Source organism: Paramormyrops kingsleyae, chromosome 10, assembly GCF_048594095.1.
Source record: "Paramormyrops kingsleyae isolate MSU_618 chromosome 10, PKINGS_0.4, whole genome shotgun sequence".
Classification (NCBI taxonomy): Eukaryota; Metazoa; Chordata; class Actinopteri; order Osteoglossiformes; family Mormyridae; genus Paramormyrops; species Paramormyrops kingsleyae.
In genome coordinates, this window is record NC_132806.1 from 23,125,957 (window position 1) to 23,153,927 (window position 27,971).

The 27,971-nt window shown below is 40.9% G+C and overlaps 1 protein-coding gene across 8 annotated transcripts in view; it reads left to right on the top strand.

Moving 5' to 3' along the window:
- LOC111859839 (neuronal PAS domain-containing protein 2-like) overlaps positions 1 to 20,089 on the top strand; it is a 56,092-nt gene extending 36,003 nt beyond the window's left edge. For 6 of the 8 annotated variants that reach the window (XM_023842866.2, XM_072717542.1, XM_072717544.1 and 3 more), the window contains exons 4-22: positions 266 to 420; positions 943 to 1,034; positions 1,129 to 1,218; positions 3,956 to 4,076; positions 7,098 to 7,211; positions 9,069 to 9,187; positions 9,330 to 9,412; positions 10,341 to 10,447; positions 10,712 to 10,859; positions 11,384 to 11,468; positions 12,597 to 12,711; positions 13,164 to 13,267; positions 13,671 to 13,757; positions 14,127 to 14,288; positions 14,725 to 14,916; positions 16,375 to 16,583; positions 17,562 to 17,654; positions 18,312 to 18,519; positions 18,615 to 20,089. In XM_023842866.2, the coding sequence (XP_023698634.1) occupies positions 266 to 420; positions 943 to 1,034; positions 1,129 to 1,218; positions 3,956 to 4,076; positions 7,098 to 7,211; positions 9,069 to 9,187; positions 9,330 to 9,412; positions 10,341 to 10,447; positions 10,712 to 10,859; positions 11,384 to 11,468; positions 12,597 to 12,711; positions 13,164 to 13,267; positions 13,671 to 13,757; positions 14,127 to 14,288; positions 14,725 to 14,916; positions 16,375 to 16,583; positions 17,562 to 17,654; positions 18,312 to 18,519; positions 18,615 to 18,773 (2,443 nt within the window). In that variant the 3' untranslated portion in view covers positions 18,774 to 20,089. Of the gene's footprint in view, positions 1 to 265; positions 421 to 942; positions 1,035 to 1,128; positions 1,219 to 3,955; positions 4,077 to 7,097; positions 7,212 to 9,068; positions 9,188 to 9,329; positions 9,413 to 10,340; positions 10,448 to 10,711; positions 10,860 to 11,383; positions 11,469 to 12,596; positions 12,712 to 13,163; positions 13,268 to 13,670; positions 13,758 to 14,126; positions 14,289 to 14,724; positions 14,917 to 16,374; positions 16,584 to 17,561; positions 17,655 to 18,311; positions 18,520 to 18,614 lie in introns of those variants that run through there. The other 2 variants (XM_023842872.2, XM_023842873.2) reach the window with 2 other exon arrangements.
- Positions 20,090 to 27,971: the final 7,882 nt, after the last annotated feature.

Here is a 27,971-nt window from a genome sequence, read left to right on the forward strand (position 1 = left end):
TGAAGGCCAATAGTGGATAAGGATGAGAATGATTCATCTGGTGATCCAGATCGCTTATACAAAATTACATGTATTACAATAATTTGAGAGGATAATTATTTTAATGAATGTACGGCCAAGTCAAACGAGTCCTTCTCGCAAGCATTTAGAGAAAGTGAATGATGTTTATGGGGTTTAATTATCATCTGACATTGCAATTGGCAGGCCTCTGTATTTGATTCACTGTTCTTGTTTTAGTAAGCTAGTATCTTTTTGTTATCAAAAGGGCGTCTCGCAACAAGTCTGAGAAGAAGAGGAGGGATCAGTTCAATGTTCTCATTAAGGAGCTGTGCACCATGCTTCAGGGACAAGATTATCCCCGAAAAATGGACAAATCCACAGTACTACAGCGAACCATTGACTTCCTGCAAAAACAGAAAGGTAAAGGAGAATATAAAATTCATCTGCCGGTGCAGTACTGTTTGGCCTGGTAGAAGTTATTGAGTTGTTTGGGTTTCACTGTCACAGTACCGGAATACTTGTGCTGAAGAAAGTCTGGCCAGGGCTGACGGCCATTAGTAATGGTAGACATGGGCTAAAGGTGGACCATCACGAGATTGGTGAAGGAAAGCCAAAAAGGTTTACTGGTATTTTATTATAGCCCGCAGTGTCTGAATTGGCAGAAACTGAATTCTAACATGCAAAAGCTGACTAATCGGAAGAGAGGTCACTAGGATTTTCTGTTATTATTTTTCACATTATGCGTGCAGTGCTGACTGTGTAAGGATGTTAAGCTGTTGTTAAGGGTGTTTTGTATATGCTGGTTCCTGGGGAGTGGTGTAGGGAGAGTAATGGGCACAGTCTTTTATTGGAGTTGGGAAAGAGTTTGAGCTGGCTTTGTCCGTCGGACTTGCTACATTAGTGGTGTTCTGAGCCTGTTTTTCATCTTCCCTCTCTTTTTAGAGATCACCGCTCAGACCGAATCATGTGACATCCGGCAGGACTGGAAGCCACTCTTTCTTTGCAATGAAGAATTCACGCAACTGATGTTAGAAGTAAAAGCCCAATCTTCATCTATGAAATGCTCTTTACTCTTTGTGCAGTAAATGTGTATTAATATAACATTACATGCACTTTTCTCCTCCATAGGCTTTAGATGGTTTTCTCATAGCTCTTACCACAGATGGCAACATTATATATGTTTCTGACAGCGTTTCGTCCCTGATTGGTCACTTGCCGGTAAGTAAGAATTTACCCGGCATCGGTGGGCGATGGATTTGTTTGTGACATGTGAGAGGTCTACTGTTGCGAGCAGCAGTTAATCATATTTATTGCCCGACCTCGTGACTGTAGGACACATTGCCTTTGTTTCCATCACCGAGCTGCTGAATTTATAGTAGCTGAAGAACCTTTCATATCCCACATTACAAAAACAAAAAAGTCCTGTCAGTGACTCAGTACTGTATATTTTTAAGGCACATTTTTTTAATATCTAGCTACCAGGCAGATTTATATGAAGCCTTTTGGCTTAAATATTTATTGTATATTTATTGTAACTATATATTAAATAGAATGATATATAAAAATGAAGATATAAACCCTAGATAGTCTGAATAGCATTTCATGTGCTAATGGTCAGTATTCGTAGCTTATTCCAAGAATCTGGAAGATGCATGAAAGAAATGACTCATTGTCGAATGAGTTTCTTCGTACCATTTGCAGTGCATCAGTCAAACATACGTCTGCATGTGAAACGTGAGAGATTTCAATAAGCAAACTGTTAACTGCTTAAGATTCCCAAAATAAATTCTTAGATTTGTTTCAGTCTTGGTGATGTAAAACAGACCGATGCCGAACAAAGGGGCGTGTCACCTGTCATCTCCTCTTCTCTGGACATTTCTCCATGCCTTCTCCCATCTCACAAACCTGTGTTTAAATTGACCTTAGGGGAAGGATGTAGTTGATGAGCATCTGCTAATGCGGCTATTAGGCCATTGTGTTTAACATCTCAAGCAGCTGTTCCCTTATATCCATTAAACTAAACATGACAACCCTGCATTTTTTCATGACTTGCTTGATAGTGGAATCATTTTTCCTTGTGCAGATCTTTGTAGCTGTATTGTGTTGGATATCTACGCGCAAATACTCATTTTATACATCAAAGAACTGGAGTATTAGTGACTCTGAATGCTGTACGTTCTGAATCTTTTAGCGTATTTTTCTATAACGGCACTTTTGTATGAATTATGCTTCAGGTATTATGCAATTTGAATGAGAAATATGGTGAATATCAAAGTTTGCCTGGAGAAAAAGGGAGAGAAGAAAATCAAAGCTGTTTTGATATGTAAACTGGTTCATGAGTAAAAGGGCAGCTTTTGAACAGGTTATATGGCAAAGTAAGTGATCAAAATTCACAGTGAAATAACATTTTTGCTGCTTCTTTTTATGTGTAAATATGATAATATCTGCTATATTTTCCTTGATTTTTAAGCACATGTGTCTGAAGTATCTTCCTTGCCTATAGAATCTGAATATGTCAGAATGCTTAGATAAATATAGAGATTACGGATGTGCATCTCCATCACTCTGACTTTGTGCATCGCCAATGATCCACTATATTAAAGATACATATGAAGCAACTACTGTTGCAATACAATATGATTCACTGCTATTGCAATGCAGTGCGATTGAACATGATTTGATTTAACACAATGTGAATCAATGCGATACAGTGCGATGCAAAAGAATATGATGCTATGCAATTCAGTACAGGTACAGAAACAGAGAGGGGGAATCTTAATATATTAATAAATGATTAGTCAGAAATTATTGGTTACATTTCTAAATAATAAAGGCAAAGGGCATCTACTAATAATTGTACAGTATGTTAATACATCGGATTTTACTGATGCATCCTGAGTTTGTCCCAAATCATATCCGGTGCACACTTTTTAAATTGGGACAGTCGCATTGTGACTATTTATACTGGTGCACTGAATCAATAAATCTTTCCTTCCCTAAAAGAAACTTAAAAGTTAATAAAGCTCCATCTGCACTAGATGCAGATCTTATCATTGAGTTATGCATTAGCACTGCAAATGCCATAATTACATGTATCATTGCCATCTTAGTGCCGTGGTTTGGCCCAGTAGTATTTTGGGATTATAAAATTTATCTTAATCAATATTCACATTTCATTGTGTGCAGAATCCCAGACTTGAAGCTGAATATCTTTATTTTGCTTTCTGAGCTACAAACCTAACTACATCACACTTATTTCCTGTTCCTAAATGTTTTGTCCATTTCATGTTGAATAAAAATGCCAAATATGGATTTCAAAGAAGCATTAACGACCTTGCAGCATTGGCTGCCTTTGATAGAGTGTTATCTGGCCCCACTTTGTGTGGCAATGAGAAGCAGGGCAGGATTACTGAAGCAGTGTGTGACATTCTGCTGTGTGTTTTTGATTAATTGAAGTCCTTAAACATGGAGGAAGAAAGAGCTATCTTAGAGGTCCATTACAGTTGGTGGATAAATTTCTTTCATGGTGGATTTGGTACCATTAGCCTGTGGCCAAAATATTTTCAATCACCTGTAAGATTGTATCTAGAGTTTCAACAGTATTTGTGAGGTTTAGTTATCATCAATATAAAGGTGAGAAAATGGAGTGTTTCTGCAAGCTGTTATACCAATGAAATGTACCCATTTTGTGCATTCATGTGTTATCTGTTATTCACATTTAGTAATATATTTCATACACACAGATGCCGATTCCATTATTCTCGTTCCTGCTGCTTGCCTGCTGTGTAGCTGCCTTTCTGTAACCTTGACTCTGACACCAGAATTGAACATAATATTTATGGCACATTTTCTGACAAACAGCAAATATGTTTTACCGATGGATACATGAATTTGTCTGTTATGGAGTTCACACATTTGCTCATTAAATGCATGACAGATTGCTCTTTTGTATCAGTCAGATATGGTGGACCAAAACATCTTGAACTTTCTCCCTGAGCGAGAACATGGAGAGGTCTACAAGCTGCTGTCGTCCCACATGCTGATGGCCGACCCCGTCACCCCTGACTTCATGGACAGTGAGTGCCCTCTCTTCAGTCCGCCGGTGCCCTGTTGTTTCCCCAGAGCTGTGACTCCCCACGTTGGAGACGAGGCCGACTGCTGATTCCATTAACGGCCTTTAATTCTGCCTCTTCTGCGCTGCCTCTGGGCAGACAAACATTGGCATGAGGGCTGTCTGGTCCTTTTTCTGGATTGCAGAAACTCACAGCTGTGCACTTTGACACTAGACAATGTGGAGAGGGGCAGAGTCACAGCAGACTTTCATAAAAACATCTATATTAAGTGATTATGGACGCTTTCTTGAAATAGGTTAATACATTATTGCGGTGAAGGTCTGTACCCTGTCTGATGTGCGTGTAGTGCAATCTCAGTTCCTGAATGAATGCTTTCATAAATAACATGGAAATTGTCCTTCTTATTAAAAGGAATTTTGCATAAATACCTACAAGTCATGCAGACGGCTGCACAGGCAAGGTGATGCATGTTAAATCCATCATGTCAGTTTGTCTTGAGGGCTCTTCTTCTCATTAAAATGCTGATTAATTACTTGTATTCACCCATCCGATCTACAAAGTTTATTGGGTTGCTAATGATCATCTTGGGTAAGGATGCAGCCTGATCTATATGTACATTCTGCCCTTTTGTTAGCATCCATCCATCTTCCAACCAGCTTATCCTTTTTTGGGTTGTGGGGGGTCTGGAGCCTATCCCGGAAGCGACGGGCACGAGGCAGGGAACAACCCAGGATGGGGGGCCAGCCCATCGCAGGGCACACTCACACACCATTCACTCACACGCACACCTAAGGGCAATTTGATTACTCCAATTAGCCTCAGACCGTGGGGGGAAACTGGAGTACCCGGAGGAAACCCCACGACGACATGGGGAGAACATGCAAACTCCACACACATGCGACCCAAGCGGAGACTCGAACCCGAGTCCCAGAGGTGTGAGGCATCACCATGCTGCATCACCATGCTGCACCACCATGCTGCCCCTCCTTTAATTAAAACCACCATTAGTAGTTTGATGTTTTTTATAGTAACCTGGAGTATTAATTGGATTGGTGCTCAGGGCGCCGAAGGGATATGGCACACCATGGTATCAATGTCTAAGAAAGCATTGAAATCTTTTATCAGAGTCTTCGGTGGTCCCTCAATACTCTCACAAGATGTTAATTAAACTTGTGAAATTGCAGATCAACCTGCCAGTCGTTTTACCAGTCTGTGACCTTTTTGTACAACATAAACCCCTCCGGAAATATAAAAATTTCGGAAAGCCCTACTACAGTGCCTGAAATTAAGTTGCTAGGAATATAGCTACTGTAGTTTTACCATTTTTAATTCTTTCCACACACCTCTCTGGCCTTTCGTGCTGACAACCCAGCAACGCCTTCCGCCATGTTTGGTCTTCAGTCGGTGTGCCCTGGCTCTGGTGTTTTACAATGTTGATTAATATGCCTCTGAAAACAATGCAACAGTGGATCATGTATCTGATTAAGGAGCCAGGATCTTTTTGCAGGTGGTGTCATATGAACATGCTTGATAGCTAATGTCTGATAGCTAATGTCTGATAGCTAATGTCTGATAGCTAATGCCTGATAGCTAATGTTTTGTTCGCACAAAGTGGAGAGATCTGGTGGTAAATTAAACAGCTCCGAAGCCTTCATAAGCATTACTAACGATGTTTTAAGAACACTGTGAATTTAAGGGCATTTAAAAAAGTGCTATTAGTCTGAATGTTGCTAAACATAGACTGGAACATACTGACACTGTTTAGTTGGAAAATCAGAAACATCATATGAAAAAACCTGAAACAGTTACTTAGTGTCATGTGTGGCAAAAGTCTTTTTCATTAAAGAGTAATAAGTGGACACAAGCAAGGCATTGTTGTCTTTCCTTCATCTGTAGCACAGCAGTGCAACACTGCTGGAACATTATTATACTTTTCTGCTATGGTGCCAAGCAGTGTCAGATCAGGCTGGATTGATTTGTTTTGCCAATAAAATCCAGAACTCAGATTACAGAGTCGAAGCAATAAACACAACTGATGTCACGGTATAGAAATTCACAGTGCTTATTTGCTGTAGTGCAAAATAATCCTTAGTCCCTCAATATCTAAATACCACCAGATTTAAACAGCGACAGAGCTCTAATACAAGAAGATGCACAAGCAGCACCTAGATTTGCAAATCATGTCTAAATTAAAAGCAGCCTCACTAGCCTGTCCCCTGGGTTTACTTCAACCAAAAGGCACTCGATTTTTAATTTGCAATTTGCATAACACAGTTAACTACAGACTTGGGAATATTAAGGGATTTTTATTGCAAACATGAGGCAGCTTTTCATTTTGGGGTAAGTCACTGCGTGTTTAATGCCCTGTTGTTTTGCTCGTGCAGTGTTCACTGAAACTTGCTGTTTCAAAGGGGGACACTGTTTTTCTCTTAAAAGTTTGTGGCATGTCTGGACAATGAACAAATGACATATTTATATATCTCATCCCCCTCCACCCCCCCCTCGCTGTCTCCGTATGTAAGCCGCTTCCTCTGCTGAATCACATCTGTATGATTTGCACATGAAAGTGTTCCGTTCCAGGCTGCGTTTGAGAATTCGCGATGACTAAGACCAGTTTAAATTAATGTGTTTGGAGAGTCTAGTCCTACTTTTTCTGCCTTTATTTATTTTGGCTGAAGACCGTCTGAAACTGACAAGAGCTTAAATGGAGGGGCGGGACTTGAAATAGTTGAATGTTGACTATTGCTATTATCTGTTATTCATCCTGTAGTAGTTTCTTTTAAGCTGTAATTTTGTATGAATAAAAGAATTATAAGACCGCAGACTGTTCTTTAACCAACAGTTATTACATTTAACAGTATGCGGCCATCTACACTTACAGTACAGAGAGGGGGAGCTGGTGCATGTTATTTAATTGTTACTGACTAAATAGGCGTGTTTTTTTTTTTCTTTCTAAAAGGTTTACTGTTTAAGTATTGCAATAACAATGGCTTCCCTCTTCAGATGCACTGCCTGTCATTTCAGATGAGTCACACATCGAGTTCTGTTGTCACTTAGCAAGAGGAAACATCGACCCAAAAGAGCCCCCTACATATGAGTATGTGAAATTTGTTGGCGATTTCAAGTTTCATAACTATGGTAAGTGTATTTATATGCCAAAAAATGAAATTAAAAATGTAAAATGTATTATATATGTATATATATGTGTGTGTGTGTGTATGTGTGTGTGTGTGTGTGTGTGTGTGTGTATACACACACAGACACGCTTGGAAGCATGGAAATATCAGTGGTGTTGTTAGCTGAAAGTTTGTTGACCAGTCATTTGACATTCATCCATCCAATTTCTATATCCACTAGATTCAAAGTTACAAAATCTTCCTAAAGCAGCCTTACTTTCTCTGCAGTGATGGACATTTCTTGCTTTATTTCCTGTACAGTATATATTATCTGTTCTTTAATTCATTTTGGAAAATTTCCGTAATAAGAAACTAAATTTAATTACATTGGTGCTTTTCAGAGTGCTTACCGGTAACTTATCCCAGTGCTTAATTAAACCTTGACAGGATCCAAACTGGCTCTTTCAGATTATCTGAAGTGTTAATCTCTGTCTTTTTATGGTGCGATGTACCTGACAGACTTCAGAAATTATTCTGATGAGTAGAAATCTTGCGGTAAATATGTCGTGGACTCTTCAGTACCCTAATGGCACACACTTGTTAAGTTTGTTAAAATTGCACAAAACATACCAATAAGACAGCATGTTTTCAGTGCAGAATAATGCCGAAGTTACTCTCCAAACCCTGAAGAGTGTCTTTATACTGAACGGACTTTCTCATATTGTATGTTCACCAGGGAAAAGCTAATGCCAAGACCTCTGTTTGACTGGAAAATTACAATGTGCAAGAACAAATTTCCATCTCTTTACTTAAAATATTGCCTGGCAACTTTAGACGATGTTTCCATGTGGTTCAAAGCCAGGAATCCTATTCTTGCATTATTAAACCAGCCAGGTATGTTGCAGCTGTTTAGACAGAGTCAGAAGTAAATGTTACATGTACTCCACCAACATCAGATTCAGATCAGATAAGATTCGGATCATATTTCCTTTATAGTGACTATTTAGTAAAAAAAAAAATCTAAATTCTCTTCCCCTCAGACTGAACAGTGTTACGGTAGACACATACACACAATAATCACAATATCACAATATCACAATGACAAACTGGGTATAAGGATAAAAAAACTTTTATTCCCAAATAAAAGTTTATAATCCCAAAGGAAATTGTTTGAGACTACACATTACACAACCGCACAACAAGACAAAAATAGACAGTACGCAGAACCACATACAACAATCTGTATAAAAATAAATATGACATATAAAGTTGATAAATAGATGGGTGAATATGGAGATAAGAACGGTGAATATTGCACTCAAAAGATAAATAGATATTGATTAAAATATTGATTATTTTTATATTGAAATTGATTTTATAATATGCATTACTGTGCAAAGGTCTTACTGTAGATAGTCAAAGGAAATGTTTAAAGCTGTTTATCTGGGTACTAAGTGTGTGTTTGCTCAGAACAAAAAACACAATTTAACATTAGAACATGTGGAAATTAAGAGTAACACAATAAAAACAAACAAGGATTCCTTCAGTTCTCTAAAAAGTAACTGATATCACGTTGGATGGCTAGATGAACGCCGCTTCAGTTCCCAAACCTCTCCTCAGGGGCACCTCAGCCGTTCCATGTGTTTGTTACATTTCATAATCAGCTCACTTAATTAATGAAATTAGTGCTAAAAAAGGTATTGATTAGCCATATGAGGTGGGGGTAGTGGTCAAGTCAAAAAATACTTGGGTATACATGGGTATAAAATGGCAGTGTTACACAAACATGAAGAGAATTTTAACGTTGTGTTTTTTTTCTTCTCAATTACATATATACAGTATATATAAATAAAATAACATGTGTGTGTGTGACACACAGTGCCTACGATGTCCTGCAACGGCTTTGACCTGGTGATGCCAAGACCGCTGCAGGCCTCCCTGGACGAGCAGGTCTGCTTGGTGGCGACCGTGCGACTGGCCATGCCACAGTTCCTAAAGGTGAAGCCCGCCAGACGGCACTTGAGAAGTGTGCTGATTTCACCTTGGAAAAGTTCCACGGATTCACCTGACATGACTTGTGTGACATCTGAGCTTTGTTGCTCTTCGTTTGTGTTTGTTTGCGTTTGTCCGTTTTTCCCAGGATCTATGCACTGTTGAAGATCCATGTGATGAATTCACCTCCAGGCACAGTCTGGAATGGAAGTTCTTGTTTTTGGATCATAGGTAAGTCATTTGTTTCCCAGTTGCATACAGAAAGCCATCGGTTGTAGGGCATATGGTTTGTATTGAAGCATTATGTATTACATAATGGTATATGTATGTACTTTTAGGTTATGTTAAGCATATGTCCTAAAGCGTACGTCTCCTTGACCATGTTGTGAAATGTTGTATGGAAGATCTCTATGTTGAAACTGTGGTCTATTTATAATGTGAGGAAAGTGTGGAAGTGAAACTGGGATGCGCTCTCTAGTCTAGAGAGATCTTTGACTACAATGAGCTAATTCAAAGTGTCAGAATGACAAAACAGTTGCCAGGGGGCAGTATGTAGGGCTAGGCCCATCAGCCAGGCCCTTAACCCCAGCTCTGCCAGAGCTGCTGCCTGGTCCTACTCGCTCCTCATTTGTAGAGCGCTACAGATGAAAGTGTGTAACAGATGAATAAAATTCAATGTAAAAATGTAAATGAGATTTTCCCGAGTCCCAGTCTTCATTTGAGTGCTGTCTGTGCACTAAAGCACATATCCGGTGACTAATAAACAAAACCAGAATGGGCTCTCAGGAAGCTCCTTTGGTGGATGGAACAAAAACATCCAGAGTTAAAAGGCTCAAATGTGTCATATAACATCCTATGGTCAATTAATCCATTTTCAGCTGTCCGCTGTCACAATGTACTGAAGTAAACAGAATACTGAAGATTTTAATAGACTAAATATCATTAAGAAAGAGTGTAATTTTGTAATATTGTCATTGATAATGAACTTCGACCAGGGCTATTGGTGAAAATGAATGGTGAGTTCTATTGTGTTGGCACTGGACAGTCGCAATTTCATGCAGGCCCAGATTTTCCGCTCGTATAATTCGCACCTTGTTAACATGTATCTTAGTAAGAAACTGTTACCTTGTATCACAGCAGCTTCTTGATTTCCTTTCAGAGCTTCACCTATAATTGGCTACTTGCCTTTTGAGGTTCTCGGAACGTCTGGCTATGATTATTATCATGTCGACGACTTGGAGCTAATCGCAGAATGTCACAAACAATGTAAGTGAGCTTCTCCACGGACTTAAAGACATGCTTTTCCTCTACCCCCGCTGGACCTAAAGAACAGTTTCCAAAGGGCAAAATAAGTCAACTGTAGGTAATAACTACTTTTCAGCTATCAAACGTCAATGAGGATGAGTTTTTCAGGATGATTAGCGGTAGCATTAAATCACACTCCGTAATGTCGCCATTTGCTGGTCCCGACGTGACCTGAAATGCTCGCCGTTTTGGCTGGACGTCACACTCACCCTTTTCCCTCCTCAGTAATGCAGTTCGGAAAGGGAAAGTCCTGCTACTATCGCTTTCTGACTAAAGGACAGCAGTGGATCTGGCTCCAGACACACTATTACATCACCTACCACCAGTGGAATTCCAAACCGGAGTTTATCGTTTGCACCCACACTGTGATCAGGTAGGGTGCCATGCCACAGTGCCACCTGGTGTTCACCTCTGGCCTGTCAGCTGAAATGAGCTCGAGTAAAGTATTGTGTGTGCGTTTAAGATTCAGCAAAGGCTGAAAAACATGCAAGGCACAGAAATGCATCTCTTAATATTGGTAAATGGTTTTGAAATTCAATGAAAGCTATACTTCTCCCTGACATCTACGTTTATACATATATTTTACTTCTATTGATATTAAAAATTTTTGTACCCCAAGCATTTTAGGTATGTGCCTGTGTTTCACTTTAGACATCCCATGAAATGCTTCCCTTAAATTACAGGAAATTTTGATGAATTGTTGCTTTCTGTTTGACATTTAATCTATAACTTCAGTCTGGGATGAGTCCTGTAACTATTCTTAGATTAATGTTATTTCAGTTCTGAGCTTTGTCCTTTTTCCTGTTTCCTGTTTCCTGTTTAATGGTTGGTACCTAAAGTAAGGTGGCCTCAGCTAAATATTTAGCCTGATCCCTGAAAAATATCTCTTCTGCACAGCTATGCAGAGGTGCGGGCAGAGCGGAGGAGAGAGCTGGGCCTTGAAGAGACCCTGTCTGAAGTCCCCTCCTCCTCCTTAATTAAGGTTCCAACTTCCTGTTTGAAAATTCTAACGTCACTCATCCAGGTTATATTCAGTAGACCAATGGTTCTCAAAGTTTTTGTTTGAAGACCTTCCTAAAACATTAGTTTATTAGTTTTGTGACCCCTTTTAATACAATGAAAATTCGGCACGGGGTCTGTATGCCTTAATATTGAGAGGCTTTATCAATTTACGGTAACAGAGACCCCTAGCTGTCTATAGGTTAAGTACAACCTTCCTTTGATTTACGTTACTAATTTGCTCCTTAAAAACCACCGAAATAAAAAAAATATCCGTCCATATACTAATGACATATTTACCACCACAATCTAAAAATCCTAAATTTCCCAAATAGTACTAGAGAAAAAGCTTATGTAACAAACGTCAAATTGCAATAAGAAATCGATAAAAAAAAAAAACTAGTGTGATTAAACTGTTGTTCTCATTTTTTGTGAATAACATGTTTAACTCATAATGTTTGGCTGAAACTGTAAAAAAAAATCAGTATCTGTAGTGTTAACCTTTTTATATTCCTTTGCTGAAAAAAACATCAAAGAAATTAGTCAGTAAATCACCATTCTGCTATCAAAACTCAAGATCCGGCAAAATGTAAACAATATCACTGTAGACCAGGCAGTGTCTGTAGAGCAAAGTCATTCAAACCGTGGGGCACAAAAAAACAGAACTGAGTAATATGAACACATTATATGCCTGTACACATTGTACGATTGAACAAATCAAAATGATTAAAGTGTGAAAAACAGACAGACACTACATACTAGCAATGCAACAAAGGTTTACAGTGGACAAGTTAAAATGTTATGTTAAAATGCTTACAATACATTGAGAAATTTATAGCTTCTAGTAGCGTTAAAATAAAATGTGATGGCTGGCAAAGCAACATCTATAACCAGTAGGAACTGAAAATAACATGACGCATACTTGTAATACCGTTTTGTGTGTTACTGTATATCTACTGTATCTGTGTGATGAAGGGGGGTCAGAACAAGCAGGGACCAATAGAGGGCTTTGTAAAAGAAAACTTTGAATACCACTGCTGTAGAGAGTACATTTTTTGACCAAATTACAATTGTCCTTAATGTTCATAGTTACTGTGTTTGCTTTGAGTAGAGTCACGATGTTTACCTGGATGTCAGCCAGGAAGCGCCCAGAGTGAGCAGGACCCGGTCTGTGTCCTCTCATAGTTCCCGCAAGTCGTCCCACACTGCCATGTCGGACTCTGTGTGTAAGTGGGTCCGGCCTCTCAAACAGGTCTGGCTAGACGCTTCTGAAGCCTGCTACCCATTGCTCTAGCTATGTGCCGTTTGCTAATATTCTGATATATGTCTTTTCCAAGATTTCGAAATGCAGTATTCTGTGGGCCTCGCCTTATTTTCATTTAAGACTAGCCCCAGGCTGGGCGGCAGACAGAACAAAAGAACCATTTGGCACAGGGATGGGAGGAAGGAATTAGGATTTAATATGAAGAGGAAATAAAAAATAAGCTTACGCACACGGGGAGGACAGAAGAAGACAAAAAGTGCTACAAGGGGGTGTAGCTGGACATCGGGGTCTGGGTGGGATTTTGCACACAATCAGTGAAATGGTATAAGATTTCTTAAGAGTGAGATATTAAGACCCCTTTCTATAGCTGTCTTGCTACTGTCACAGGTTTCCTTTGTCATTCCTCTCCCGCAGCAAACTCCTCGATGAGGTTCACGGAGACCAGCACGCCTACACGCCAGTCCATGTCCACTGTGCCAGAGAAGAGCTCCTCCAGGATCCAGCCCAACAGCTCAAAGGTCCAGCAGACCTGCATGCAAACATATCATCCATGTATTATTATTATTATTATTATTATTTTCATAATTATATTTATTATATGTATTTATTATTATCGTCATTGCTGTCTTGTGCGTTGTTTTTTTTACCCTGGTGTTTTTATCAGTAGTGTGTTAGTGTAGCCTGTGTACACCCTTGGGTATTTTACCGCTCATTAGTACGGCAGCTCAGCTTTCCACTAGCATGAACCGGCAGCCATCACACTCCGTATCTGTTCCCTCCATCGCCAGACGACCCACTGCCCCATTTAACAGCTTGCCAGTCATTTCCCCGCTCGCAGTAGACAATATTTGTGGCCAGTTATCGGTCGGGGATATTCCTGGATGACCTTTTGCGTGTTTCTGTCTCCCGTCTCTTTTATAGACTTTAGTTCAGAGCCAAAACTCTTCCAATGTCTTTCCCCAGCCGAGCGTCCCTCATTCTGCTACCGGCAACCAGCCTCCTGTCATGGTTGGTTATTTTCATTAATCACATCCATTAAGCTCGTACTGTATAACCAAATCAGCCGTAGGTGTTCGGAAATTGTTTCAGTGTGCCTCAGGGTTAAAACAAGTTTTGAAAATGAAAGCAATACATATTTGACTAAGATAAATATATGGCGCAGGGTATCTTGGGGTAAGTGCTGTTATTTTGAAGTTATTTTGGAACAAATAGGTTGAATATAAGAGTCTTAAATTTGGACATAAGTGAATATAATTAAGTGGAAGTGGCTAAATTGTATTCAAATATTTGGGAAATATGAATAAAATCTGTTCTTTCAGTCCTTGATTTCAGTTAGAGATTTTTTTTTGCATCTAATGTGTTTTTCTCTCGCAACAGACCATGTACCAGTTGCAGCCGCCGCAGTTGGGCGTCATGAATGAGCTGAAGGAGCAGCTGGAGGAGCGAACGCGCATCTTGCAGGCCGACATCCAGACGCAGCAACAGGAGCTGCATGAGATCAAAGAGCAGCTCCAGCGAGTCAGCAGCTCCAACCTCGAGGTAGGACAGTCACTAGAACAACCACACGGCTGTCATCTTTATGGCCTCGTCCATGTATGGTGTCATAATCTAGGAGAAGCAGATCGTTTGCACGTGAAAGACGGAATGGCGCTGTGGCCAATCAGGATCGTGGACATTTCATTGACTTCGTGGTGACTTGCTTTTCTGAGGAACATAATTCAGGATATCAGTTAGAGCAGCTTTAGGATTCGGTTATAATTTCTTTCGGTTGGTTGATCATTTTTATAGAAAAAAAAGGCAGCGAATCAGAGCCGAGCTTTCAGCTTGAGCTGCGATTCCATTAGCTTGCCGAATCCCTCGCCGGTCCCAGGATCGAGGCTAAACGTTCACAGCTTTCGCTCGACCTTTTTACCCGCCGCCGATCTCCCGCCTCGTAAAGGTGACTTGACAGAGCTCTGGCTGTCCCTGTCCCCAGATGCTCCGGCAGCCCCCCGGCCCCGCGGGTTTCAGCCATCTGCGGCAGGGTCCGGGCAGGCCGGCCAAGCTGCCCCAGGAGGCTGTCGGCAGGCAGCCTTACAGTCAGGCCAAGCAGCCTCCCGTAGGTCAGGAGCACCTTCCGAGCTGCCGTGATACATCGGGCCACTCGCTCAGCTCTCCCTCCACTCAGGTAGACATCCTGCCAGATGGCTGTATTGGTATAACGCCGTAAAGTGCCGTACTAACACGTTACACAAAACAAGGATGCAACGGAAAAAAATTCCAAGCAAGATATAAACATGCAGGAGTTTAGTTACAAAGCATAAGCATCCAAAAATAAACTTATAAAAAATAATGATATAGATCTGCGGGCAGGGGTGGGTCCAGAGAGTGCAAGTCCAGACCAAAGTTTTGTTCCAGCCGACCAGTTGTGTACTCTGTGGACTGTGACTCTTTATACTGGCCTGGACTCTTGCTCTCTGGGTCTGAATTACCCACCTCTGTCTGAGGGTTATTAGCATAACAATGAAAACTAAGACCATGACAGTGAATGATTTAACCTTGGGGGAGCATATAAATGATAAATAAGTGAGGGCCTGAAACAGCCCCGGGGGGGCACCTAGGGTGAGGGGAAACAACAGCAGATCCGTGCTGCTCCAGAGGTAAATGATCGTCTGTCAGTGTGGTAAGAGGTACATGGCTGAATGGTTGGCGAGATGAATGCTATGGCGGTATTGAATACAGAGCCTAAGACCAAGGAGGAGAAGGATGTTGAGGACCTCAGAATTATCAGCAAGAAGAAGGTCATTAACAACCCCCAGGAGAGCTGTGTCAGTGCAGCGAAGAGAGCAAAATCCAGGATACTGCAAGCCTGAAGTAGAGAGAAAAAAACTTTTAAGTAAGATTAGAAGATGGTTTGTAAGACTTCAGCTGATTAGCATCTGAACCAGGTTTCTTGAGATCAGGCTGGAGTGTAAAAATGTTTCAAATCAATGGAACGATGTCAGATACAAGATAATCAGGGCAGTGTGTAGTTCCGCGGATTAAGAGGCTCCGTTAGCGATCTGAGGATCACGTGTTCAAATCACTCTATCGCTGGAATGTTTTTGCCCGTGGTCCCTTGAGCAAGACCCTTAACCGGCAATTACTCCAGGGACTGGAGGGAAGTGTGGCAGGGGTCAGGATGGAGTTGGCAAGAAGATGAGTTAGATTTCATTACTAACTTTGTGGAAGAGCAAAATAGCCAGCAGGAGTAAAGGATGAAGCAAGGTGGGGAGATCGATGTGAAGTTGGTAGGAAGATGAAATCGGCTTTACTGAAGAAACTGATCACATAGCTCATCAAAGAGAAGCTGCACTTACAGGCACAGTGCATTACTAAGAGTGTCTCAGGTGTAGAAGTCTAGCATTAAGGAAACCCCAAAAGAAACAGAGCGAATAGCGGACAGCATGCTCCCACGAGATCAGGACGTTGGTAACAGAGAGCGAGTGTGTTATGTAGCAGGGGGGGTGGGGGGGGGGGGGGTCACTGATTCTGTTTCAGAGAAAAAAGAAGGTGTACACATACACTACATTGTTGGAATTGTTTGCTTGGGGGGGGGGACATCCCCCACGAGCTCAGAAGCTTGTCCCTTGTGTCCCGCCCACAGGTGCAGCATCAGCAGCTGATGTGTGTCGCTCAGGGTCAGGCCCCCCGCCTGCCACCCCATACGCACGGCAGCGTGACCGTACCCCTCTACAGCAGCCCCCTGGGGTTCCCCCCGGCAGCGACGCGGCCTGTACAGCTGCCCCTGTCCCTGGCATCCGACGCCAGCCAAAGACTCCCAGACGCGGACTTCAGTCAAAACGGACAGCTGCGGTAGGAATCCCCTGCACTCTGATTGGATGCTGTGTCCTTCAGTGGTTTAGGCCTCTGCGTGATTGGGAGGTCGCCCTTGAGCAAGGCCCTTGGCCCCCATGATGCTCTAGGGGTGCCGTATAAATGCCCCCCCCCCCGCCTTCAGACACCAAGCCTCACTCTCAACTGTTATATATAAATCTGTGGGGCATTATAAGTAAATGCTTTATTTTAAAAGTAAAGTTTTTATTTTACGAAGTTATCTTTAAAAGTGTGTATACAGCTTTGACGACACCTTTCCGCAGCGTTGGATCGGGCGATTTGGCAGCGTTGACTGGCCACCCGACCTGACTCCCGTAAAAAATTTTTTGGGGGGGTGATAAAGGAGAAGGTTTGTGAGAGGAAGCCCCACACAGTGGATGAATTGAAGGAGTTCATCTCGCAAGCATTTGTGGACATTGATGCTAACCGAGAATAGCATGCTAAAGGGTGTACTCATACTTTTGAAAATAACTTTGTGAAATAAAAACTGCATACCTACTTTTGGCCCACGCTCTGTGTGTGTGTGTGTGTGTGTGTGTGTGTGCGTGTGTGTGTGTGCGTGTGTGTGTGTGAGAGAGAGAGACAAAATGAACCACTTAGCTGCTTGGTCGCTAGCCTCCTGCCCATTCTGCATTGCGGTCTATTGTCTGTTAAAGCAGTGCATGATGGGATAAGTGAAAAGAAGCATTCCGGGGTATTTGTACAAATGACAAATAAAACATCATTTCATTGGTGGGTTGTAGTATAATAAAGCTTCTCCATCTTCTGAGCTGAAGGTCATTATTTTTCCTGTAAAGGAGACACACAGGGAAGCGCACATCTGGTTGGTCAGCATGTCTATGCACTGCAGGGAGGAGAGGGTCCTCAGCAGTCTGCTGCAGTATCGCAGGCCTCAGTTCTATATTCTGTTGCCTTGTCAGGCATGTATTTGACAGGAGTTCTCCGTCGTCTTTGCAGGATGCTACTGAACCAGCCGATACAGCCCCTGATGCCAGACAGCGCCGGGACGTCTCAGGCCTCGCAGTACAGCGCAGCCATGCAGCAAACCAAGTAAGGCTGCAAGAACTGGGGCGAACCAGTGAAATGCACTGAAACGAAATCAGTGTCACGGCCCTCAGTATGTATGTGTCTGCTGGTCCATGGCACCACTGTAGCATACAAATGAAAAGTTTCTACCTGCCATACATTTTTGGCTAGTAACTATTAAACTAAAAAGCCTGGATCAGTTTGCAGCCGCAGTCCCACTCATCTTGACAGCCTGGGTCCAATAGTGGACGTGGTATCGAGCATCTTCGAGCTCCTTCATCCTGATTCCCCTTCTCCTCTCTTCCACAATCAGCCTCATGCAGTAAAGGGGTAGAAAAGTAAATCAGGAAGTCTTTGATGGAAAATGTACCAGTCATGTGTCTGTAATCCAGACTGAATTGTAATTATACACTATAACGAATTTATACATTTATTTATTTATGTATTTAGATGTTTAGCAGTATAATGGCAAAAAATAAGTTGATCATAAGAACTTTAGAAATTTACAAACGTGAGGAGGCCATTCAGCCCATCAAGCTCGTTGGAGGAGAACTTAACTAATATCTCAGAGCTGTTAAAATCTTATCTAGCTTTGATTTAATGGAACTCCCCCCCCCCCCCCTTCAGGAGAAGCTGGTTTGCCCCACGCCTACAGTCTCTGCCTCCTCCCCCCCCCCACAGATACACGATGGAGCAGCACATCATGGCGTCGTCGCTGCCTGTGCAGCAGATGAACTGCAGCGCCGTCATCGTGCCCTCCCCCGTCTTCACCTCGCCCATCGTCCTGCCCCACAACAGCTTCATGTCGCCCCTGGCTCAGCCCGTCTACCCCCAGCAGCCCCCGCCTTCCCAGCCCTCTCTGCAGCAACACCAGCATCACTTCTTTCAGGTAACCGGCTCTTCTCCGGCCCGGCCGCCGCCAGGAGGCTCTACTCCGCCTCTACTCCGCCCAGACGTGACGGCTTTTTGCTTCCACCCCCGCAGCAGATGCAGGCCCCGGGACTCCTAAGCTGTGCGCAGACGCCGGCCCTCTTCCACACGGCCCACGTGGCTCAGACGGGCACCATGGGATACGTACAGGAACAGCAGCACTGCCATTCGCAGCCGCAGAGCGGCAACCTCTCAGACATGCGGAACATGTAGCCCCCCCCCCCCCTCGGCATTCCAGTGTGGGACGGCAGGATGGCCAATAAATGGCAGAATTCAGAAGGGAACCCCAACGGCAAGCTTCTGGCGCTACGACAGCTTTCAGGCTCCTCGTTAGAACCATGTAGAACCTGTCTGGAGTGGCCTTACTTTGGATAAGGTACTGCCTTATTTAAATTAACTGTATTTTTTCTACTCCACACGTTTCAACTGCTTACAGGCGTTTCCAGAATGGGATCGTGACCTCTAATGACCCTACAGTTCCGTCCGATGGCGAGTATGGAAATGCCGCACCTTTGTGTAACTAAGCACTTACGGAAGAGGCCCATTGCAAAACATTAAAATGGCAAAAACAACGTGCAGGCAACCACTGGGCAATGGGAGCTGCTCATATCGAATTATGCATTTGGCATAAGTGGCTGTTAAGCTGTGATTTTTATGACAGAATACTCCTTAGACAGACAGTAAAACAGAACATCGCTGTTGCTGTGGTGAGAAAGATTGTGGTTGTAGTACCCAAGCGCAAATTCACAGAAGTATCATCAACATCTGTCTGATTAAGCTGAAATCTTGATACTCGCAGTTACAGATGATCAAATTTCTGTTTACAGTGTTATGTGACCATTATATAGAGCACTACAACAAAATCATTCAAGTATAAGACATGAAGCGTCTGATTATTTTGGCTCTAGACCCCTGAGAATCAGTTCAGAACAAAGTACATACAAGTGCGTAAAAATGTATTTCTATACTCAATGTATTACTCACTGAATTTTGATTTCTTAAATTACCTGGACTTATGTTTTATATCAATACGCTGGCAGATTTTTTTCCTCTCTCTTTTTTTTTTAAAGATGAGTACATGTTAGCAGGTGGGCCCAATCCATTAAATCACAAACGTACCCCACCTGACCCAATGTGGTACTGCTTCGACGTCTTATATCTGTGTTGGAGTCGATCCTTAATTAAACATACATTTCTGTTATCCTTGATAATATCCTCTTCTCAGGTAATTTATGAAATCAAAATTCTCTGTTTTAAAATGCATTTTTAATCCCAGCTCGCTGGTTACACCCATGTTTATGTTTTCTGTGTTAATATATTAAGTAATTTTAGGTCACTGCCAGCTAACTAGCGAGTGGTGTGAAGCGTAGATGTAAAGTACTGTATTCAAACATGCTGTGTCCCCTCAATTCATTTGTTGATACTGTAGAGCTCACAGCACTTTCCGTGTCTGATGTTGTACAGCTGGTTTAGATGTAATTATGACACCGTTCATATTTACAGGAACTTGAAATAATCCCAAGAATCTATCCATTCATTCAGTTTCTATATTGTTGTCCAGTTAAGAGCTATAACACCGAACACATTTATATTATATTATATTATTTTATATTATATTATATTATTTATTATTGCTGTCCGATGGGGAAACACTCATCTTCAAAAATGTTCTCAGAAAATGCTTTACAAAATAAATCTAAATAAATCGAAACAACGCAATGAGATAGCCTTAGCCGCACAAATAGAAACCTTTACATGGATGTCGGTGTGAGGTTAATGTTTTAAATGGACTTCAGTGGATTATCAGTGAAATAAATATGTCAGTATCAAAAAAACACAAACTAATCTCACTTTGTTTTCACAATTAATGATGCTAGTTAGCTAGCTATGTAGCTACCAGTGTTAACTTAAAATTGTAAAGTAATCCATATTAATGGCAATTGTGAAGTGTTCACAAGTACAAGTAAATGCTAGTTAAACAGGTGACTAAATAAAACATCTCTTGGTCAATTAAATGTCGGACGCTATCAGTAGACAGAGGAGAACAGGCTTATCCCATCTATAGTAAAAAAAAATAACAATCGTCAATAAGTGGACATGTACGGTTTGCGTCGGACAGCAATGATATTATGTTATATAAGATATGATGTATAACATATACAAGGGTGTCTTGATAGTAATGGCATTTTGAAATTCTCAACGGTAACCCTAGACCATCCCAGGGTAACTGCAATCTGTCATATTCCCCACTTGGCCAAAACGCCCACACGGCACGTTTTAGGCGAGTGACTTGTGACATCGCTGCAGTTTCCCGGTGACTCATGTGCTATTCGCCAACTGTTCCTCCTGCCATATAAATACATGTATATTTCATCCAGATCCTTTATACTGGTACCCAGTGTTTACCATTTAGATATGGCAAAGCACATCTATTTATTTATTTTTTTTAACTTATTTTTTGTGTGTTGTATTTTTGCACCACTTTAGGGGGCTGGGTGGGCAGGGGGGGGGGGGTGATCTTATCAGGGATATATACACACATACACATATTGTCAGGAATATCCATTCACCTTCTGTCTGTTTATCCTGGACCCTGTCCCTGGCAGCATAGGCCGTACAACCGGGTGAACCCTGGAAGGGATTCCAGTCCACAACGGGGAACGTACCCATGCACGCCGCAGACAATTCAGAGACACCAGTTTAACTAGCTGCACGTCTTTTGGACTGCTGGATGAAGCCTACGTGGTTCTGGGGTGAACCTTCAGACTCTAGACGACAGGGATTTGAACCCCCGAACCCGGAGGTGCAAGACAACAGTGATAGCTTCCGTGCCCCATGTCGCTATGAATGTTATTCATTAGTTGCTCATTAGTTGCTATTAATGTTATTATTTTCCTTTGAATCACAGTAAAAATGACGTCGCATGTATCTACTCTATCCATAAACAATGGCTAACCTTACTTTCATATCTAAGACGAGAGATCAGTATAGCGTAGATGGGGTCATAATATCAAATATAAAGAAAACAAACACTTTACAGATGGAAAAAGTAGATAGCTATAAAAAATATGTTGGTTATCAAGCAAGTCAACCAATCTACTTCATATAGTGCAATTGTTTGCCACGTAAAATACTGATGTAGAATAAGGTGCAATCGCATGTGTTTCTGGTTGTCACTGTTTGCCTGCACAGTCAGTGTAGGCTTTGCTCTTGGATAATTTGTAGTGATCTCCTGAGGTTTTGTTGCTGTTCCTCTCCTTCGGGGATTCTGTTGGCTGTGGCTCCAGGTTATTGTAATACTGCGTAGGCCAAGTAGCCAGTTGTTCAAAATGACCAAAATTATCTTGTGATGTGCCAATAAAGTATATTGTGAATAGTACAGTGATCCTGTAAATGTTCTAGAGAGAATGTTTATCACACACTGATAAAATCTCATCTACAAATCATTTTGGCAAGTTGTTCCTCGGTGATTACATAGTGTCCCACAAATCAGTGCTGCTCAGCTTAATCCTTGAACAGATGGGAAAAAATTGCAGTGCCAAATCTAATTAAAAAGCACAGATTTCTAAAGATTTCAAAATTTAAAGCTCCTTTGTTTTGGGGGAATAAAGGTAGGTTATCCGCTTGTTATCCGCTTGTTATCCCAAACCCACTACAGAAATTTAGTATGACCAAGTTTCAGTTTTACATGTTGCTTTACCAGAATGTATTCATGCAAATGAATGGATATTTAATAGTCTTTAATATGTTTATTTAAAATGACAATTAAATATTTTATACAGAAAAGCATGAAGCTTTCATTCAGTCACGTACAAAAGTCACTTTCTTCTACAGTAAGTTTAGGTGCTGATATTTTCTGTGTAATAATGCCTTCTGTACATGTGTAATGGAACAGAGAGTAAGTTAATTACATGACATACCATGGAATGTGGGCATAGCAGTTCATCCATCCATCCATCCATCCATCCATCCATCCATCTTCAATTCACTCATCCAGTGTATCCTGCCAGTCTATGTAGTACTGCAGGGTAAAAAACTTTCTTGGAACTTCAACCAATTTCCCCAATGGCATATAAGTAAAATGACACAACTAACATAGTTTGTAGTTACTTATTAATTAAGTCCAATTGCTTGTCAGTATCTATAGAAGTTACCAGTTCTCACTGTAAGTTTTCCTTACAAAGTCCCCATTGTTCTAATATGCATTTTGCATTTGTTTGTGATTTGTGATGCTTACTGTGTGTTTTACAGTATTTCCCTCCCCTTGGATTTGCCTTCAAGGGTCTGTTTTATCCAGTGTTTCCCTTTATGGTCTTACAGTAAACTGTCCTGAATACGTGATCAGTCTTGTCACACAGCCAAACCCTTTGTGTGAATGGAGGCACAATTGACCCGAAATATTAGTTCTGACGATATTCACCATTCCTGCCCATAGAATATTTGTAATGGGTGCTTTTTATTGGGAAACTGTGCTAAATCAGAGAGAAGTGAGAACGTGGGAACCACACTTATGGAATACTTGATCAGCCCTTGAGGATTTAGTCACCTTAAAGGTCATCGCTTTTGGACTGAACTAAGTCAGTGGTCACCCGATTCTCCCCAACCTCCATTCTGTCCTATGGGATTGTCATAATGGAGGAGAAATTATAGTGACACATACTATTGCAAAGTATGATTATATTAAATTGTGTGGTACAGAACAACAGTGTTTCTGCATAACTGTTGCAAAACAAATTTGAAAGTAAATTGTAGATATTGTTTTATATGATGTAAAAAAATATATATTTAGAAGTGATTTATCTTATATGATGTCATATAAAAAGAAATGCATTTGTAAATGTTCTATGATTTAAAGTAAAATGTATTTTGTAACAAAATGATTGAAGTGTCTTATTGGGGGAGCTGCAGGTTTTGTTGCTGTCGCAGTTTTAATGAACGGTGATGTTTGGCTTGTTTTTCACTGTACAGGTACTATTAGAATAAGCTTTAACATATTGTTTTAAAATATGCTGAGAAAATAAAGAGTTTACGTTCTGAAGCTGTTTGGATATTACTTTTGTGACAGTAATATTTTAATTGTTTAAATATTTTAATATTTTTAATAAATATTTTATTTAAAAGAGGTGGTGCCACTTATTTCTTCATAAAGTCACATGTTTGGATTCAGGAATCAGGGGCCCTTCATCCATTGTCTGTAACCAATTTACCATGAGTAGGACAAGCGATTTGTTTTCCCCAGCTAACCTGAGGATGTTTTTGGATTGTGTGGGGGAATCCAGAGTCCCCAAGGGAAACCCCATGATGACACACAGAGCCGTGAACCTTGGTCCCTGGGGTGTGAGGCACTAGTGCTCGCTAACTAATGTGCCACTCCTATGAAGAGCCATATATATAATATTTTTCCATGGGATAGCAGCCAGTCACTTGAGCAAAGTGTCCTCATTGGAAATAGATTTATTAAAAAGTGATTTCCACCATTACACCATTAACATGACCACTCGGTAAGTTTTTGACAGCGTGGAGATGGTCAGGCTGTTGCACTTTACTCTGCCTGTGCTCCTTGCATAAACCGAGTTGCAGATGGGCTCTGCGCTCAGCGGTCTGGTGTTGATGTCCAGCTCGGTTAAATCCTCTTCAGATTGTGTTTATTGGCTTGCTTGCTGATGACCCGTTGCTGAGTAATGACAGCCCGTCGTCATTCTTCTGATTCACCCTCAGTCCGAATAAACACACACTCCTACCCAGCCCAAACCTTAACCATGTGTAACCAAACAAATGCAATGCAGTCACAGATTTTTATAAAGTTGAGTTTTGCTTTGTGAAGACCAAAAAAATGTTGCCAAAAGCGTCAAAATAACAGGTTTTTATCACATTATGGGGACATTTGGCAATACATAACCCATACACACAGACAGATACACGGAAAAAAAACACCCATGTTCTTATCGCTACTGAAAAACCTAGTACTGTGTTATCCGCTGGAAGCCAGCAGAGGGCAGCATACTGTTATATATTTTCTAAATTTTTCTCATCCTGATGATATTCATATAAAAGAGGAAAAGACTAATCTTGCGCTTTCTTTGTAAAACGGCGGATACGCTATCTGATGGATTTTAGCGTGTTTAGCTTGAGTTATGTACTATTTGCCAAAAATCTTACGACGGCAATTTTGTTCTTGGTGGATCGCGTTTAAGACGACTGAACCGAGTACAGTTTTATAATATCCAATTTAGCGTTACCAGCGAATCAGGTATTAGTCTTAATCATCTGCATATGATTGCCAGTTACCTCTTTGAAGTACAAATGTCAACACCTAGCTTTTCTTTCCACCGATCGAGCGGGCTTGTTGCATAACGGTGCCAGCCTCACCCCTTTCACTGGCTGGTAACATGATACCGCGGCCCCCGAGTAACAGGAGTCGCCCATACGCGCAGTGACAGAGGAGATAAAGACGCCACTGCAGCCCTCTGCTGCTAGCTAAAGTGGTGAAAACAGGATATCCACCAGTGCTGCCTGAACACTGGCCACATCCCACCTCCACTGGCCACATCTGCTCCTGTTTGTTCAACAACAACAAAAAAAGTCTCAGCTAATGGTAAAATCAATAATACTTCTGTGCGATTAGCAAATGTTAGCCCCATTGCACGTTTTTTAAATACCACTAATTTTAGTGATAGATTTTAAAATAGTATGTCAGTATTTTAAAATTATTTTTGTATTATTCTAGGGGAAAATTAAGCATTTTAAATGTTCAATTTAATTTCTTTGTTCATTTGATTTCATTGTAATAATACTCCACTCCCCAAAACTCAAATCTAACTTTCAATTTGTATTATGTTGTATCCTACAGTTAGAGATGTAGCTGTTTGTTCTTTTTGAGTTAATATAACGATGACCGTGCTGTGCTTTTCTTACAAATCCTTCTTAACTTTCATGCCATGTATGTAATTTCTGAAAAGTAGCTCACTATACAGAGAAAAGAATACTCATTAGAAATCACAAAAAATGCCAGAAATTAAAGATTACATTGTTGACACCAATGACACGGGCCACTTCTTACACAATATGACAATAATGGTACATTTATTGCCAAACAATATAAAATAATATTATATATTACAACCCCGTTTCCAAAACAAAAGTTGGGATGCTGTGTAAAATTAAAATAAAAACAGAATGCAGTGATTTACAAATCATATAAGCCCATATTTAATTGACAAAAAAATAAAGACAACATATCAAATGTTGAAACTGGGAAATGTTATTTTTTATGACAAATATATGCTCATTTTGAATTTGATGTCAGCAACACGGATCGAAAAAGTTGGATCAGGCTAACAAAAGACTGGAAAAGTTGTGTACTGCTAAAAAAAACACCTGGTTAAATATCTCACAGCTAACTAGGTTAATTGGTAGCAACAATAGTGCAACAATTTAAGAATAATGTTCCTCAACAGAATATTGCAAAGAATTTTGGAATTTCATCATCTACAGTATATAATATCATTAAGAGATTCAAAGATTCAGGTGGCACTGCATTTAATGCAGGCATGATTCTATAGTGGAAGTCACTACATGGGCTCAGAAACTGAGAACATAATGTACAGATTATACTGACAACATGTCACTTTTCATTTTATGATCCGTTTAACAAGGAATTTAAATCTTGTTATTAATGAAACAATAACTGTTTGACTAAGTCAGTATGGCATCAAAAGTAAAATCTCATTAATTTCCGTTATTGCGAAGTGCCTTATATTGGACACAATGCATGGGAATGTTCAAAACAATTCACTTGTAGCAGTTATCACTACCGCACAAGTTACTGTATTTCACACCCTCTCTTGTACGGGAGCCAAATTAAAACATGCAACCTTGAAACTCCAGACCCAGATATGGGAAACAGGAAGCAGGAAGAAGAGACCTGAACCATAGAACAATGAGAAAATAGTATGACTCTTCTCACACATTTCATGAACTTCTTTAAACGGCGATTCTCCATGCGGTGATGTGACGATGTTCCTCATAACCTGACCTAATGCAGCCCCATCTCCAGGAAAGGGAAGGGGCTTGGTGGCTGCCTAGCCTAGGCCTGTGAAAATGGATTAAGCTGTGTCCCACCACAGGATCTGTAATATTGTGATCTGTAAAAGTAACGTAGTAACCCGACTGTGGCAACGACTTTGTTCTGCTGGTGACCTGGTAGTCATAATACGATTTGGCCAAAAAAAAGTTCCTATTTGAATTTAAATGGGCAAATACTTAAAAGCCAATGACTGGATCATTATTACAGCTCAGCAACATTTTGCAGCAATAAAGTGAAGTCAGCTGAGCACCTGAATCTCCTGAATGACCAGGCTATCCCACAGATGTTTTCTGCCCTGTTGGCAGGGGTATATTCCAGGACGATAATGCCAAGATTCATTGGGCTCAAATTGTCAAAGAGTGGTTCAGGGAGCATTGGGAATCGTTTTCACACATGAATTGGCCACCACAGAGTCTTGACCTTAACCCCATTGAAAGTCTTAGAGATGTGCTGAAGAAGATTTTACCGAGTGGCTCTACTCACCTGCCATTAATACAAGATCTTGACAAGAAATGAAATCTGCATGAAAAAATATTGATATGATATGATGTGATGTGATGTGATGTGATATGATATATGAGCTGTTGGCTGATAGTTGTGACTGGCAATATGAGCAGGATCATTCAGTTCCTGCAGTTTATCTTGAGTTGAATATCTCTTTCCAGATACTAAGTACCATTTTCCCATAAATCCTTGGTATTATGACATGGCAAAGGACATCTTCTATTAGTCTGGTCAGCCCTAACCTGGGATATATACTTCTTGAAAGATGTGTACTGCACACAGTCAGTTGGTCCACTGTGACACAAGTTTCCTGCCATAATGAAACCTTTCCTGGCTCATCACAACCATCGGCTTTCCCACAGGATGTGGCTGAATTCAGACGGGCAGCCGCATTTCTGCCCTTCCGAGTTTTACATCTCTGTGTTCTTCAACACGGTATAAATGAACAGTGTGTTTAGGACCTCAAGCTCTCCTGAAGTACAAAACAATGTCCGAAGTAAGAAATATTTAAATATATGGGTAAATTGTATGTTCTTCATAAATAAATGTTATTCTTTCTTGAGGCTGTGGTGGATCTCCTGTTAAAGGGAAATGGTTTCTCTAATGTATTTGGCCATGATTCGTTAACAGACAATAGACCACAATGCAGAAAGGGCAGGAGGCTAGCGACCAAGCAGCTAATTGGTTAATTTTGTCTCACACACGCACACACATAGTCGTATAATCATATCTTTTTGGGGACCGCTCGTTCATTTCTATGAGAAAAATGCTGATGCTAACTGCTAACTTTGACAACTTTAACCCCTACTCAGCCCTAACCA